Raw genomic sequence first — 17,658 nt, 5'->3', positions numbered from 1 at the left:
CATTTGATGGATGGGGGGAGAAATGCAGCCATGCCAGCCAAAAGAACCAGCCAGGATTGAGATCAATGCCTGACAAAAAAAAACATTCAAATAAGAAGGGTGCATATTGGCATCACGGACCTCCTTTAGTTTCTGTAGTGTCTTTTGAGTCTCGGTTCAGTCTCAGCACAATGAAGAGCATGAGGCCGGCTTCTTACAGCGTCTCATGGCCTGCATCCTAAATAGAGCAGGCAGCGTGGGGGCCTTCACATGGGAACCCGCTGAAAGCCCTCCACTGAGGCAATGACCCCAGCAATGGGCCTTCAGAGGTACAAACCTTTCATCTCCAGATATTCCACTGTTTGATTAAGTGAGGAAGAGAATTCGGTCTCAGAGCGAGAGGCTAGTAGAAATGCACTCAGGAAGTGCCCACTTCAGGGGAAAGACTAGAGCCTGTAACAAATGAGCCCGTGAGAGCAGAGCATGGTGGCTGGCTCCAGTGCTGAAAGCATCCGGCCCTGCTTTTATAATCCAACAACATCTCTGAAGTGGCGACCGTGTGAGGGGCCCACAGCAGCGGGGACGGAGTCCTGAGAGCCTGGCTGTGGAGTGGAAGGACAGGGCCATTCATCTCAACCCACCTTAAAGCACTCCACAGCCAAAAGACCACTCGAGAGGACTCGAGAGCGCTGTTTGCGTCATACTTCTCAAGTGGCACTGCATAAGAATCATCCTTATTATTGTATCACGTTGAGCGAGGATTGTGCATAATTTCAACACTGCTAAACATCGCTGTATAAAGAGGTGGCGGCTGGGAGGAAGCACGGCAGCAGACACTGTGCGCTTAGTGACATCAAAACTGAACCCTTTAGTTCAACCCTCAAGATATTCATGCAAGCTCTGTAATTTCTGAGTTCAAGTTGCATTGCTAGAAGTCCCTTGCTGTCACTCTACCAGTACCCAGAATGTCTTCCTTTCACGTCCTCCCATCTCTGGGGACAGTAAGTCAACTCCTATCTCTGGGGACAGTAAGTCAACTCCCATATCTGGGGACAGTAAGTCAACTCCCATCTCTGGGGACAGTAAGTCAACTCCTATCTCTGGGGACAGTAAGTCAACTCCTATCTCTTGGGAGTCGGGACACTAAGTCAACTCCTATCTTTATGTGTTTGTCAGGGAGTGGCAGTGAGCATGTAGGCAGAGTGGAGTGGAGCAGGGCAGAGCAGGGCAGGGCAGGGCAGAGGAGGTCAGAGCAGGGCAGAGCCAGGCCAGAACAGAGCAGGACAGGGCAGGGCAGAACAGGGCAGAACAGGACAGGGCAGGGCAGAACAGGGCAGAACAGGACAGGGCAGAACAGGACAGGACGGGGCAGGGCAGAACAGGACAGGGCAGAACAGGGCAGGGCAGAGCCCTCCCAGGCAGGGCGACCAAGCCCCTGAAGAGCCAGAGGACAAGCTTCCTGTTTTTCAGAGTAGCAGAGCAAATCCGTTCAGCTCTCTGGACACGACACGGGGCATGTCCCTCCTCTATTGGTCCATTACAGGTGCACTCAACCACAACACACTGGTCCAGCATACCCCCCCAAAGACAAAACAGACTCAGGAAGGAGATAGTGTAAGCTAAATGATCAATATAGAATAAACTTTTGCCTTTTTAAAGACAGAGAAGTTTTGAGATATCTGGCTTTTATATATTAAAGTTTTCACATCATAGGCTCTGTGGTATTACACCGATGGTATAGAAATTCAATAAAACATATTTTTTTTCTTTTTATATAAAAAAACAGTTTATTGAAATATCAACAACTGTACACACATCCTTAGTGACGATGACAAGTGTTTGCTACGCGGTCTGACAGGGTGTGTGTGAGACCGTTCCAGTCTATGAGGAGAGAACAGTGGTGGGAATCATGAGCTACTGCAGAAAGTCACCAGTCACGCCTTGTCCACCTACACACCACGAGCAACTAGCGCTGTTTATCAGTCACAGTCAACAACGACAAGGGCAATTATTAAATCTTACAGATCGATGACTAACAGGTGAAACTTTGTCGAGACAAATATTCATACATTGCTCAACGAGTGGGGAGGGCAGGGCTGACACCACCCGTCTGCTTCCTCGCACAAAGCCTTCCGGTCCTCCAGGTGAGCCGCTACTTTATCCGTCTTCGCCGTCGGTAAAAAGCAGCTAAATGTTCTGGGGACGAGTCCAGGTTTTCACACGGTGGAATTGATGTTAACCAGGGTGAAGAGGGTTAGAAGGTCCTCTCCTGCTCCCGACTCCCAGTCGGAAGAGATGAACATTCCCATGAGTCTCCACTGCTAAAAATCCAACAGGCAAACGTCTCTGTTCTGTGTTCTAGCCGAATAGCAAAGAAAAAAAAAAAAGTTTTCAGGGGAAAAGGAAGGGGGTGGGGTGGGGTATCCAAATTAGATTTCCGAAAAGGTCATCCTGGACAACGAACATGAAAAAAGGCAGAAGAAGGGGGGTATAGAATATCCTCTTACAGAGTCCTAATCTAATTTCCATCCCCAGAGGGAACAGAGAATCAAGGAGAGAACAAGAAAGGACCATCACAAGCGTAACTGGACACCAAAATATAAATCTATAAAAGGCCTTTTATTACTCCATTATGTACACTTTTCACAGGACCTCCAGGGAGAAGCTCCAGAGCGAAGCGCCGCTTCGAGTTGCGTCACGGAACCAATGTCTCCGTGTTAAAAAAAGACAAAAAAAAAAAACAACGAAAGAAATATCCGACAAACAGAAAAAAAAGAAGAAAAAAAACATCAAGACAATATTTTCTTCTCTAGTGCCTCGGGAACTGCACTTGCTGTACAAGTGTTAGTCATATCTGTGAGGACGCTGGCAGGGCCGCGGGAACGTCCAGAGCCACGATCCAGTACCAGGTCCGGTCGGGCACTTCCCCGGCCCGATCCAGACCAGTTTAGTCCGGTTCAGCCACCCACCCGTCCACCCCGGGGGCTACAGGCAACATCCATGCTGTCCGGGTGGGGGCTGGGGGGGGTGGGGGGTAGGATTTAGGTAGGAGAAAGAGGTTCCACTGTTCCTGAGTGAGCGGAGCTCTGATCCAAAAAAAAACAAGCAGTCCACTCTAGTAGATCGCTCTAGTAGATCACTTCGTACACAGTGGCCTTCTTGTCGCCGGAGCCCGTCACTATGTACTTGTCGTCCGCCGAGATGTCGCAGCTCAGGACAGACGAGGATTCCTTGGACTGTGGGGAGAAACAAAACAAATTGAGTTTCAGATTCAAAAGAAACCATTATAGACTGGGGAGATGGTCTGCGTGCTTAACTGCATCTGTAATGTAAGTGGAAGAGAGCAGCCGACTACGAGGCTAGATTCGATTCTAAGAGGCATCTAAGGGTGTGATATTGTTATCAGGAATAGTTCTGTTTTCCACATAAAGATAGGATAACACAAGCGAGTTATGGTATCATGGACAGTTAGAGCTAGCATGGCAGGGAGTGTTGTGGGTCTAACGTAATGAAACACCAGTGAAGGGGGATGCCCTCTTGATAACCCTGGTGATTTGCTGGCTCTCATTGTCCATCCATCAACATGTTGGGTGGTGGTGGCCATTAGGGGCCATGTGGTAGGGTATGTAGCATCTATCTACATGTTGGGTGGTGGTGGCCATTAGGGGCCATGTGGTAGGGTATGTAGCATCTATCTACATGTTGGGTTGTGGTGTCATTAGGGGCCATGTGGTAGACTATGTAGCATCTATATACATGTTGGGTGGTGGTGGCCATTAGGGGCCATGTGGTAGACTATGTAGCATCTATCTACATGTTGGGTGGTGGTGGCCATTAGGGGCCATGTGGTAGACTATGTAGCATCTATCTACATGTTGGGTGGTGGTGGCCATTAGGGGCCATGTGGTAGGGTATGTAGCATCTATCTACATGTTGGGTTGTGGTGTCATTAGGGGCCATGTGGTAGGGTATGTAGCATCTATCTACATGTTGGGTTGTGGTGTCATTAGGGGCCATGTGGTAGGGTATGTAGCATCCATCTACATGTTGGGTGGTGGTGGCCATTAGGGGCCATGTGGTAGGGTATGTAGCATCTATCTATCTACATGTTGGGTTGTGGTGTCATTAGGGGCCATGTGGTAGGGTATGTAGCATCTATCTATCTACATGTTGGGTTGTGGTGTCATTAGGGGCCATGTGGTAGGGTATGTAGCATCCATCTACATGTTGGGTGGTGGTGGTCATTAGGGGTCATGTGGTAGGGTATGTACTATGTAGCATCTATCTACATGTTGGGTGGTGGTGGCCATTAGGGGCCATGTGGTAGGGTATGTAGCATCTATCTACATGTTGGGTTGTGGTGTCATTAGGGGCCATGTGGTAGGGTATGAAGCATCCATCTACATGTTGGGTGGTGGTGGTCATTAGGAGTCATGTGGTAGGGTATGTACTATGTAGCATCTATCTACATGTTGGGTTGTGGTGTCATTAGGGGCCATGTGGTAGGGTATGTAGCATCTATCTACATGTTGGGTGGTGGTGGTCATTAGGAGTCATGTGGTAGGGTATGTACTATGTAGCATCTATCTACATGTTGGGTTGTGGTGTCATTAGGGGCCATGTGGTAGGGTATGAAGCATCCATCTACATGTTGGGTGGTGGTGGTCATTAGGAGTCATGTGGTAGGGCATGTACTATGTAGCATCTATCTACATGTTGGGTGGTGGTGGCCATTAGGGGTCATATGGTAGGGTATGTAGCATCAGCATTGTCAATACCTGGAGCTCACACAACAGGGCACGGGTCTGTTGTTGAAGTTGGCAATGCTGTTTGGGGACCGTTATTGGACATTCATAATACATTGATTTATTTTGGCAATGTGATTGGGTTTCTTCATACTTCATATGAAGTATGGGCACACGTATCTTTTATTATGAGTTTAGATCCAGCCTTGTTAGTGACTGCTGTGGACAGACCCCATCAGGGCTGGCATGGGTTAGCACCCCAACACAGCGGTGGGTTAGCACCCCATTACAGCGGTGGGTTAGCACCCCATTACAGCAGTGGGTTAGTAGCACCCCATTACAGCGGTGGGTTAGCACCCCATTACAGCGGTGGCACAGACTGGAAAGTTTCGCTGCACCAGAAAACCTACGACAAATACAGGAAAAATACCGCTAGTCTGAAAGAGCAGGGGCGGAATATGACTCATGGGCACACTATACGGTTAAAGACCATTGGAACGAACAGGACTATGAGTTGGATGAGCAGTTCAATGAAATATAGGGAACAGTTACAGCACTATGAGTAGGATGAATGCATCAATGGAGGGCAGGGGTAATGGGACAGAAGCTCCAGATCTGTCTTCGTGGCAGAAAGTAAAAGAACAGTAAAAGTGCTCAGAATACATCAGGGAAGGAAGGAGTGCTTGGTAGAGGGAGTGCGGGTTGGCCGATTGTTCAGTACTTCAGTACTGTGGACAAAATGCTAGAATGAAATGGCCTAGAGCAAATGAAAGGAAGGAATGGGAGACTAATAGATAATGGTGTTAGATGGGCTTAAAGAAACAGTGGCAAATACATTAGAGAAGATGGGAGACATTATCTATGAGGATTTTGGAACCATTGATAGAATGAGGGTGGAGAGATTGTAGCCAGAGAGAAATAGAGAGATGCATGGCAGAGACTAGAAATAGGCATAATTTATGACAGGGTGTACCATTTCCCCACTAGCATTCACACTAGCAGATAGTATACAGGTGCATGTTGAATAGTGTGGAAAAGTCCATTTATTTTGCCGCATTAATGCAGTAATTTGTGCAAAAGGAGCCCCAACTAAGTACTGAGTGAGTACACTTTGTGTGTAATGATTGAATCTATAATCTATGAGAGTTTCGCTTTTTGAATTTAATTACTGAAATAAACTTTTCCACAACATTCAACTTTATTGAGCTGCACCTGTATATTTTTTTATGTTCACAATGGGGATGGAAGTAATTATTAGAGCATCAAGGTGGGTGTTAGGTGGGGAGAGAGACGGCAGGACGGGCTGTGCCTCCCATGAATTAGGGTTTACATGGATGACATGACTCTGGTGACCATGACAGTGCCTTGTACAAAAAGGTTACTAGAGAAGTTAAATGAGAATCCCAAGTGGGCTAGGATGAAGATTAAGCCTAGTAAGTACATTTCATTAACCAGAGGGAAGGTAATAGAACGTTTTTACGTAGATGAGGAAGAAATTCCATCTATAAGGGACAAAGCAGTGAAAAGTTTGAGTAGGTGGTATGACTTGAATGAGCTTGAAGAATTTAGGAAAGACGTTGTTGAGGGGATAGGAAGGATAGAGAAGGCAGGGCTTCCAGGAAAGTTGAACTTGTCGTGTTTGCAGTTTGGATTATTCCCTAAATTGATGTGGCCATTATCAGTATATGAAGTGCCAATATCAAAAGGTGGAACGGCTTGAGAGGTTGGTTAAATTGTACATTGGGAAATTTCTAGGAGTTCCTCTGTGTCTTAGTAGTGTGGTATTACATGGGTAAGGCATTCTCCATCCAGCTACCAGTAACTACTAGTCTAACAGATTAGTCGAGTGTGTGAAGGTGAGAACAGATCAGGGATCAAAGGTACATTATAAAGATAAATTAGTTAGTAACATGGTCCCAAAACAAACTAGAGGGAGGGGGGGGGGGGGGGGGTAGGGTTCAGCTCAGGAAAACCAGTGTGGAGCTAAGCAGGTCCCACAGAAAGGAGGAAGCTGGTAGTGGAGCAGGTATGTCGCAAGAGGAAGTAGTGAGGTGTACAAAGGCTGTGGCCCACGCTTAGCAGGGACAGTGGATGAACTGGGAAAGCGATGTCCACTGTGTTCAGAGACGGCAACTTTGAGGCATATTCTGTCAGGCTGTAAGACTAGTCTTTCTCAAGGTCGGTATATATAACCAGGTTTTGAAAAGCTTAGGGCCAAGAATTGAAAGCTGAAGAGTACAGGTGAATTTGGGAAGTAATATGGTAGAGAGTGCAGCCATTTAATATGTCTGTGAGGGAGAGAAATGTAGAGGTAGGTTTTAGGCAGGCATGAGTAAAGCCAGCTAAAGGGAGCTAATGATTTGGAGATGCCGGTCGATTTGGGAGGAAAACTTGTTTTCCCAGAAATAATTTGCACTAACTTTAGGCCAGACCTAGTGGTCTTATGATCTACAAGTCAGCAGATTTATTTTATAGAATCGACGGTGCCCTCCCCTGGGAGGATTCAGTGGAGGCGGCTTATGAAAGGAAAAAGCTTAGATATACAGATTTGGCAACAGCGAGGATGGAACGCTAGGGTATATCCAGTAGAAGTGGGATGCAGAGGGTTCATAGCATGATCGACTATATCACGATTGGTAGAGTTGGGACTTTGTGGGTGTATTTTGCAAAAGGCAGTAAATTAATTGTCGGAAGAAGGAAGTCAGTGGATTTGGTTGAGGAGAAATAATGTCAGCTGGGTCAGTAAATAAAGGGTAAGAGCATTCCTTTTCTTCTGTTGTTTCTGTCTCATGTGTGATATTGTTATCAGGAATAGTTCTGTTTTTGACACAAGGATAGGATTAACACTAGCAAGTTCTGCATGTGGGTATAGTGCGAGCTAGTATGGAGGGGGTGGTTCTAGGACACTGGAGCAAGCTGTTGAGCCATCCTGAGGTGTCGTGGGCCTAACTGCCCTCTTGATAACCCTGGTGATATGCTGGCTCTCACTGCCTATCTATCTACATGTTGGGTGGTGGAGGCCATTAGGGGCCATGTGGTAGGGTATGTAGCATCTATCTATCTACATGTTGGGTGGTGGTGGCCATTAGGGGTCATGTGGTAGGGTATGTAGCATCACATTGTCAATACCTGGAGCTCACACAACGGGGCGCGGGTCTGTTGAAGTTGGCAATGCTGTTTGGGGGCCGTTATTGGCCATGTAATACATTCATAGTGTGTAGATCCATAGTACAAGTATTTATAGGCATGTTAGACTTTCCTTTGGCAATGGGAGTGGGTTTCTTCATTGAGTGCTTATCCTCATCATTAGGGCACAAGTATCTTCATAAAAATAATAATGTCAAATTATGTCTCAATAAAAAGAAGGGAAAAAAAGACTTCTTTGTCAGGTCAATATTTCAGGTTCAGTTTTCACTGATAGAGACGCCCCGTCAGATAGCGGTCGCCGTGTCCTTCCTCCTAGACTAAGTGTGCGCACTTTGGAGTGGCTGCAGACAGAGTGTATTGATCTGCATACCTGGAATATGCTGGCACCATAAGGAGTCCTCCAGGCATTCAACAGATTGTCCTTTCCTGTGCTTACGAACCATTTACCTGCAGGGAGATGAGAACAGAGTAGAGAATCAGGCCACCTTGAAGAGGGAAATGGTGGAAACAGATAGATAGATGGATAGATAGATACTGAAATGAGAACTCCAGACCAGCAGCTCCCTCAATGACCTTGACAACACACAGAACAAGCATTCAGACCGTGAAAAGGACACTGCAGTATTACCGCTAAATCAGCTGTAGAAGGGCTAAGGTCCCCTAGCTAAAAAGTAATGTCAGCGATCTGTGTGTGTGTGTGTGTGTGTGTGTGTGTGTGTGTGTGTGTGTGTGTGTGCTCATACCGCAGTAAGCAAACTTGAGGGAGAGGACACAGCTCTCATGGAGGTGGAGCTGGTACTTGTCAGGCTTGGTGTGGTGAAGCACCTCCACGTTGCTGCTCTCCATACCCACAGCCAGCCACTCTCCAGTCGGACAGTAGCCCAGCGAGAAGATCTGTGGAGGGGGAAGGGCAGTGGTCAGTGACCCTGGACTCCACGCCACTATCTACAGTAACTTTATTTCTATCCTGCATATGAGTGGGGGACTGTGTGTATGTGTAACTAGGAGGGATAGGCCTCGTGTACTGTACATTGACAATAAAGTCAAATCATCTTCTATGTTCTTAGGCTGCATCTACAGTATAAGACGGGGTCATGTCAATTCTATAATGTTCTTAAGTGGACTTTTCTTCAGTTGTACCTGTGAGGTGAAGTCGTGCTGCTGGAGCTGTCGGCCCTCTCTCAGGTCCCAGGAGCGCACCGTGTTGTCCAGACCGCCCGTCCACAGCTTAGTGCCGTCGTGGGAGATGTCAATGCAACTCGCACCGTCCGTGTGACCCTGGAACTGCCTACATTAATCACAGTTGCAGGAGAGAGTCAGAAATATTTCCCAACAAACCACAACAACTTTATCTGGTGGCGAGTCCGCAGTCCAACGCGAGATAAGTGATAAGTGACTGAAGTCTGCTTCCCACCTGACGAGGGTCTGGTTGTGGAGGTCCCAGACGGCGATGTTCCCGTCGCTGCAGCAGGAGAAGCAGACTTTGGCATCTGGGCTGATGGCCAGGGCGTAGCAGGCCGGGGCCGAGGAGGTGAGCTCGGCCTTGATCCGGGGCGTCTGCGAGGCCAGGTCCCAGATGGTCAGCGTGCTGGCCTCGCCTCCGACGATCAATGTGCGTCCGTCAGGCAGCAGCTTACAGGAGCGGATGTAGTTATCCCTGTTCTGTTGCACAGGAGGACAGAGTAAATCAATACAGGGGCAGGGAGGACACCGGGGAGAGTGGAATGGAAGAGTGGACTGCATTCCTGCCATGGTATTATGAAGCCACCCGAGAGGACGACTGGACGGAGGTCCTCACCAGACAGTCCAGTTGGGACACGGGGCTCTTGCTGCCAGGCTGGCTGATGTCCCAGATCTTGACGCAGCCCTTGCCACCAGTGTAGACGTGACGTGTGGGGTTGCTAATGGTGACGGCACACACCACTTCACCATGGCTCAGTGTGTTGATCTGACGGGCGTGACGTGGAATACCGGGGCCTATCAGGGCATCCGGCGGGAAGGGCACGGGCTGCATCTGGCCGTCGGCACTGACGTGGAAGGAGTAGGCTCTGAAACCAGGGACAGGCTCGTGTTACCCTATGTCGGTGTCACAGGTCACTACTGACGCTAGTGTCGAAGGACAACAGAATGAGTTTCCTTGTGTATTTGGTGAGATACTTACGGCTTCCCGCCAGAGAGGGATGTGAGGCTGGCTGGGAGGCCAGGAGCTCTCATATGGGTGTGTGGATCGAAGCCCTGAAAGATGACCAGATAGAAGTCTTTGAGTGACTGAGAGCTGTTATGGAGCTCTGATTGTAAGCAGATCACCCATTATAGAACTGTAAGCCATGAGAGTAACCATAAAAACTGTTTTTAGATAACAGATTTGCAGGGGGCAGGGGGGTAGGTGATTACTTGGGGACACGTTTGAATGGAAAAAGACATTTGTTGACATTGTAAGATTATAGAGAGAGTCAAAATGGTAAAATTGGGGGCGCCCCAGTGGCGAACCACATAGCGCGGTCAGCCGCGACACAGCCAACCCGGGTTCGACTCCCAAACCCGTCGTTATTTGCCGAATGTCTTCCCCCCACTCTGTCTCCCATTCCTCCCCTGTCTCTCACTACTGGACTGCCCAGTAGAAATAAAGCGATAAAACGCCAAAAAAAAATCTTAAAAAAAAAAAAAAAAAAAAAAAAAAATTGCAGTTCGTGTATTGGGATACATGTTTTGCATGGACTATTAAAGGCAAAGTAATCACAAAGTAAGTGAAAACTAGCTAATTACACCCCTACATTTCTGAGGACTGCGTTATTGTTACAATTTTAAAACCAGGTTATCTGCAGTGGGTTACACTTTGTAAAGAACCTTCTCAAGCCTGATCCTCAAACACAGCGGAGCAGGGAGTCTCACCATGGGGGAGCGTCCATAGGCTGCGGCCGCTGCTGCACTCATCTGGGGAGAGATATGCAGGCCAGCGTACACACCAGGACTGGTCAGACCTCCGTTCAGATCATGGTGACCCATCATGGCGAAGGGGGTTGGGTAGGAGCCTGCGATGGACAGAGGGGTGCGCAGAGCAGGGGCTGCTGGAGATGGATGGACAGACAGAGACAAAATAAGAGGACATCAGTGCTGAACACAGCCAGAGACACAGGCGACTAGGTTGGAATGGGAACAGCACTAACCCAGAGCCTCCATGCCTGGTGGTTTGCCCAGGATGGGCCTGAGCCCAGGGGTGGAGCTGGTGCCAGGGGTGGGGGCATCGTTGCGGGGGGTGGGGGTGTTGGACTTGAGACCAGGCGTAGAGGATTTGTCATTCTGTTGAGGGAAAAGGGGAGAGAGAGAGAAAGAGCGCACATTGACAAAAAGAACAAGGCACTGTGCAAACTGACAATTTGAGAGCAAACTGAACATAATCCAATCTAATTCCAACAACCCTCATAGTTCTGTAGAGCTATAAACTGCTATTTAGTCCAAACCCTATTACATCTACAACGGAGACTCATTGCTTCAGCTTTAATCTGTTCCCACGGCAGGAGGCAGGGTGTCCTGGGACAGTTAAATAGTAAATACACTGAGCTCTTAACAGAGAGGACCTGAGTGGTCCCGGTGCAGGACCACATTATCCCTGTGTTTAGTTATACACTTAAAGCACCCGGAGCCCTCCTTGATCTTAACTCATTCTGCACCAAACTCCAGATAGTTCGGGTTTCGAATCCAACCGTTGTGCGCCAAACCCGAGATAGTACGGGTTTAGATGCTTTTTCTCGATTTTCCCCATTCTAAACACTCGCGCGGACCTGCCTGTGTCTCCTTGGCACCGCTGCCTACGTTACAATAGGTTTTGATAGGTTTTGAGACAGGTCCATTGCAATGACGATCGAATCCCGACAGGTGGCAGTATCGCCTACCTTTTGAACTGGGTCTCTAAGGTGTCTCTCGGTGCCTCTGTGCCTCTGTCTGCAGGAATCTCTTCCCCCTCAAAGTGAAGCAGTACACAGCCATCTGTCGCGGATTTGCTCGCCTGAAACCTATTGTTTTCCGTATTTTAGCCAGGCCCAATGCACACCCGTAATGGCGATCGCGATTTGTATTGATCACAGCGTCGTATTTTACAGAACCTAAAACATGCTTTTGGTAACGATCGCAGCTTCATAAAACGACCCCCCCCCCCCCCCCTTGATGACTTTGTGAAGACACATCTATATGGTATATACCTTTGATTTGGAAATAATATAGGTTTCAGGCGAGCAACCCGAACGATTTGCGCATATGCATAGAACACATATCTCGCGATCTAGAAAACGAGACTGGATTTTTTTTTAAACAGGGCGATGTTTACCGTGGAATAGCGTACAAAGAAAAGTATGTAGAAATGAACTGGTTTGTCAGTGTTGGACTATAAATAGTGCCTGTCAAATGAGCCATACTATTGTCTCCAGCTATAATATAGAATATATGATGGGTCCGCAAACATCGTGAAAATGGTCAATAAGAGTAAAGATGGCAAAACAGCGTGGCAGTCAATGAGTTAAAGCACCCGGAGCCCTCCCTGGTCTTAAAGCACCCGGAGCCCTCCCTGATCTTAAAGCACCCGGGCGAAGCCCTCCCTGGTCTTAAAGCACCCGGGCGGAGCCCTCCCTGGTCTTAAAGCACCCGGGCGGAGCCCTCCCTGGTCTCAAAGCACCCGGAGCCCTCCCTGGTCTTAAAGCACCCGGAGCCCTCCCTGATCTCAAAGCACCCGGAGCCCTCCCTGGTCTTAAAGCACCCGGGCGGAGCCCTCCCTGATCTTAAAGCACCCGGGCGGAGCCCTCCCTGATCTTAAAGCACCCGGGCGGAGCCCTCCCTGATCCTAAAGCACCCGGGCGGAGCCCTCCCTGATCTTAAAGCACCCGGAGCCCTCCCTGATCCTAAAGCACCCGGGCGGAGCCCTCCCTGATCCTAAAGCACCCGGGCGGAGCCCTCCCTGATCCTAAAGCACCCGGGCAGAGCCCTCCCTGATCTCAAAGCACCCGGAGCCCTCCCTGATCTTAAAGCACCCGGAGCCCTCCCTGATCTCAAAGCACCCGGAGCTCTCCCTGATCTTAAAGCACCCGGAGCCCTCCCTGATCTTAAAGCACCCAGAGCCCTCCCTGATCTCAAAGCACCCGGAGCCCTCCCTGATCTCAAAGCACCCGGAGCCCTCCCTGATCTCAAAGCACCCGGAGCCCTCCCTGATCTAAAAGCACCTGGGCGGAGCCCTCCCTGGTCTTAAAGCACCCGGAGCCCTCCCTGATCTTAAAGGAAAACTCCAACATTTTGGGAAATTAGCTTATTTAACATCTTCCCTGTTGTTAGACAAGAAGATACATACCTTTTTTGTCTCTGTGCATGCATTTAGCTTTGGGAACAGTCGCTCCGTTAGCGTAGCTTAGCTTCATCACTGGAAGTGGGGGAGGACAATAGCCTGACGTTCCCTTACAGTGTATACAGTCACCAAATACACTCCAAATACAACTCCAAAACGTTCATGTAAACATGTTGTGACCTGTGTATTTACCACGTGGAGAAATTAAAAATTATAGAATTAGACAATTACGTTTTCTAAGCAAATATACTCTGAAGTATTTTTTGCCTAAGCACTCGTCTCTGCGCGCAGCCAGTGATTTCTACGTGAAGCCGTGTTTGTGGACATTCTCCTTAATTCAAAGGATCCGAACCGATTGAAGTTTATGGATACCATGACTTAAAATCCTCTTACCTTGACGATTAAAAGCCTCCCCAATTTAGAAAACAGTAATCCAATGGCTAGTATTGATAATATAATACTAACTACTGCACGTAGCTAACCGGAGCTAACACAGAACCAGACGGTCAGTAAAGCAAATATAATGACTTCCTTTCTGGGGTTTTCAAAATAAAAGTGAGAAGTTTATAGCAGCGGAAAAGTTTATTTTGTACATTATCTAACATTAACACGAACCTAAACTAACTTTAGGTTAGTTGTAACGTTAGTTTAGGTTCGTGTTAACGTAGGGCTGGGCGATATGGCCAAAAACGTTATTGCGATAAAAATTTTCTCATATAACTCGATATCGATAATTATCGTCGATATAATGTCCGTCAAGTTTAATTAACTTCTTATGCCCGGCGCCGATGGACGGGCTATTAATAGACTTGTTTTTCTGCTGCGAATGTCTCGAGTTGATGTCGTCATCAGTCCGCGCACGTTAGCAGTTAGCCAGAGCGAGCAGTGTATCCCATGACAATGTACTAAATATCCCTAAAATACTCTGTTCACGTAAATATATAAAATAGCGCCGTGCAAGCTAATTGTCCTAGCCAGTCAAACTATAAAATTGCGCCGTGCAAGCTAATTATCCTAGCCAGCCATATTTCCAATGTACTAAATATCCCTAAAATACTCTGTTCCGCCCCAATACATTGGAACAACGTCCACCGTATACTAGGGGTGGGAATCACCAGTTTCATCATGATACGATACGATATCGATTCTTTGGACAACGATACGATATTTGCCGATATCACAAAGTCTCTCACGATACAATACGATACGATTAGATTCCGGTGCCTGCGATCGATATGAGATGATATCATATGCCCATTTAACACAATCAGTAACATTTAGATCAACAAAAAAAAGGTAATGAAAATATCATTTGACATTTGTATTTTTGAGCTCTTCCAGACATTTAAAGGAAAATCAATCTATTGTTTTTAATACAAATAGACCTCCTGTTCACTGTAAAGTGCCACGTTTTTATATATTGAGCTTTAAACTTTAAGCTACATTTTTTGGAACTCAAAACTCACAACCTCCCTCTCCCAAACCGTTCCTACAACAATTTGTTGATGTTGCATGATCATGTATAGGCCTACATTTATTATGTATTACCTTATATTGTTTATGTTTAAATAACATTTAAACATCAAACTCCTCTGACCTCATCTGGTCTTTCCAAAGACGCGCGCACACACACACACACAGAAAGGGAGAATGCTATGCTGTAACATCTACACACACGGAGCTACTGCTGTTGTTCTTGGGCGGATATGAGACTCGCCACAGGATTTTCAAAATAAGAGTATCGATATGAATCGATCTTATTACATCGCATCGATCCGATTCGATTGTTGATAATTACATCGATGTATCGATCTGGATCGATGTATCGTCCCACCCCTACCGTATACCACACACTACTATAACCGTGGCATCAGAATTCACGCCACACACACACTCGGCACATAAATATATAAAATAGCGCCGTGCAAGCTAATTATCCTAGCCAGCCAAACTATACAATTCCGGCGTGCAAGCTAATTATCCTAGCCAGCCATATTTCCAATGTACTAAATATCCCTAAAATACTCTGTTCCGCCCCAATACATTGCAACGACGTCCACCGTATACCACACACTACTATAACCGTGGCATCAGAATTCACGCCACACACATACTCTGCACGTAAATATATAAAATAGCGCCGTGCAAGCTAATTACCCTAGCCAGCCTTGAGTCCTACCTCTCTACCCAGAGGTGCAGCGCGGGTCTCCTTCGCTCTCGGCCATCTCCTTCACTGATTGGTTGTTAGTGCGTATGCTCATATCCAAGCTTGGAAAATCGATATATCGAAACTTTGCGACCACGTTGCATGTTTATTTCGAGGAAATAATTTATCGCGATAGTTATCGTTATCGTTTTATCGCCCAGCCCTATGTTAACGTTAGATAATGTACAAAATAAACTATTTCTGCTGCTATAGACGTCGCTCTTTTATTTTGAAACCCCCCAGAAAGGTAGTCATATTTGCTTTACTGACCGTCCGGTTCTGTGTTAGCTCCGGTTAGCTACGTGCAGTAGTTAGTATTATATTATCAATACCAGCCATTGGATTACTGTTTTAATCGTCAAGGTAAGAGGATTTTAAGTCATGGTATCCATAAACTTCAATCGGTTTGGATCCTTTGAATTAATGAGAATGTCCACAAACACGGCTTCACGTAGAAATCACTGGCTGCGCGCAGAGACGAGTGCTTAGGCAAAAAAAAATTCAGAGTATATTTGCTTAGAAAACGTAATTGTCTAATTCAATAATTTTTTATTTCTCCACGTGGTAAATACACAGGTCACAACATGTTTACATGAACGTTTTGGAGTTGTATTTGGAGTGTATTTGGTGACTGTATACACTGTAAGGGAACGTCAGGCTATTCTCCTCCCCCACTTCCAGTGATGAAGCTAAGCTACGCTAACGGAGCGACTGTTCCCAAAGCTAAATGCATGCACAGAGACAAAAAAGGTATGTATCTTCTTGTCTAACTCCAGGGAAGATGTTAAATAAGCGAATTTCCCAAAATGTTGGAGTTTTCCTTTAAAGCACCCGGGCGGAGCCCTCCCTGATCTTAAAGCACCCGGGGGCGGAGCCCTCCCTGATCTCAAAGCACCCGGAGCCCTCCCTGATCTCAAAGCACCCGGAGCCCTCCCTGATCTCAAAGCACCCAGAGCCCTCCCTGATCTCAAAGCACCCAGAGCCCTCCCTGATCTCAAAGCACCCAGAGCCCTCCCTGATCCTGGGTTTACTTCACACACATCCCTCTCTCCGGCTCCTTCCTGTCCCAGTTAAGGAGGTCTGCCGTCGTGACTCACATGACTGAGCTCCTTGGCCTTGGAGGACGGGGTGCTTCCGGACGACGCCACAGACGCGGGGCTGTTGGGCGTGTCCTTCTTTGGGGGGCGGGGTTTGTCGATGCCATTCTCGGGTGGCGAGTGGGCGGGGCTCGCCCGTGGAGTGGCGGGGTCCTGGGGAACAGATGGGTCCATTTATATTATATCACTCTGCTTCCATTACAGTAGGCTGTTTGCAGTTGCATTCTGGCCTCAACTCACCTCATTGGACACGTCTACAACCAGATCGTCGCTTTTCTCTCCGTCACTGTCCTGTGAAGCGATATTAAAGGGAATCAGTGGAGACGCTACTGCCCTACAACCTCACTTCCTGTAGTCTGCCTTTGTAGGGCAGCAGTGATGTACAGTAGTCTCTAGTTCCTAATGCATCTTTTAGTGCAGAAACATGAATGGTGCCACATGGTGATTTGCAGTTGAAACAGCTGCCCTGTTGTAATTATCATACACAGTACGTATAGATGGTTAAGGACTGGGGTGAGTTCTGTCTTTGTTTGTGTTGTAAGTGTTTGTAATTGACAAGTCACTACAGTAGTGAGTTGTGCGTTAGGAACTGGAGACTACTGTAGTAGTATTCATTCACATGTAGAGGGGTGCAGATATGGTGGTATAAATATACATATAGAGGGATGTAGATATGGTGGTATAAATATACATATAGAGGGGTGTAGATATGGTGGTATAAATATGTAGAGTGGTACTACGGAAGTTACCGCTTGTTGCCTTTGTAAGGCAGAATAGTGCCATGTCTCCATTAGCCATGTTCAGCCTGGCTGGGGCTAACCATGGTTTAGTATTGTATGGTATTGGTTGGGTTTGCGTCTCCATTGCATTTCTTTGTAAACTCTCCAGTTGCTAGGCAACCTTTCAAAATTCACACTCAACAACTGTGGAGCTACAAGCTAAACCATGATGATACAACGACAGTCCCAGCCAGCTTTGTCCAGGTCTGGCCGGGTTGTGAAAGATGGCCATCTCAGCCGGGGGTCCAGTCAGATTTGGCGAAGGTTCTAAAGACAATGGAGACGCTCACTGTGTGCCAGACAGGCCACAGCGGGGCTAAACCCTGGCTAGTGGAGACGAGGCATAGATCTCCGTGCTGAGAACGTGAGTCGTCTG

At 47.3% G+C, this 17,658-nt stretch overlaps 1 protein-coding gene across 1 annotated transcript in view; it reads right to left on the bottom strand.

Moving 5' to 3' along the window:
• Window positions 1–1,647: 1,647 nt before the first annotated feature.
• Window positions 1,648–17,658, bottom strand: part of tle3a (TLE family member 3, transcriptional corepressor a) — a 32,070-nt gene continuing 16,059 nt past the window's right edge. The window contains exons 11-21 of the mRNA XM_084335468.1: window positions 16,744–16,794; window positions 16,504–16,656; window positions 11,039–11,171; window positions 10,764–10,939; window positions 10,033–10,106; window positions 9,670–9,919; window positions 9,286–9,533; window positions 9,012–9,159; window positions 8,615–8,765; window positions 8,242–8,318; window positions 1,648–3,215 (exon numbers count right to left, since the gene is read on the bottom strand). Of these exons, the coding sequence (XP_084191594.1) occupies window positions 3,108–3,215; window positions 8,242–8,318; window positions 8,615–8,765; window positions 9,012–9,159; window positions 9,286–9,533; window positions 9,670–9,919; window positions 10,033–10,106; window positions 10,764–10,939; window positions 11,039–11,171; window positions 16,504–16,656; window positions 16,744–16,794 (1,569 nt within the window). The 3' untranslated portion in view covers window positions 1,648–3,107. The remainder of the gene's footprint in view (window positions 3,216–8,241; window positions 8,319–8,614; window positions 8,766–9,011; window positions 9,160–9,285; window positions 9,534–9,669; window positions 9,920–10,032; window positions 10,107–10,763; window positions 10,940–11,038; window positions 11,172–16,503; window positions 16,657–16,743; window positions 16,795–17,658) is intronic.

Source organism: Notolepis coatsorum (genome assembly GCF_963971535.1).
Source record: "Notolepis coatsorum genome assembly, chromosome: 18".
Taxonomy (NCBI): domain Eukaryota; kingdom Metazoa; phylum Chordata; class Actinopteri; order Aulopiformes; family Paralepididae; genus Notolepis; species Notolepis coatsorum.
The sequence above is the reverse complement of the archived record's forward strand: the minus strand, read 5'-3'. Positions and strand labels throughout refer to the sequence as shown.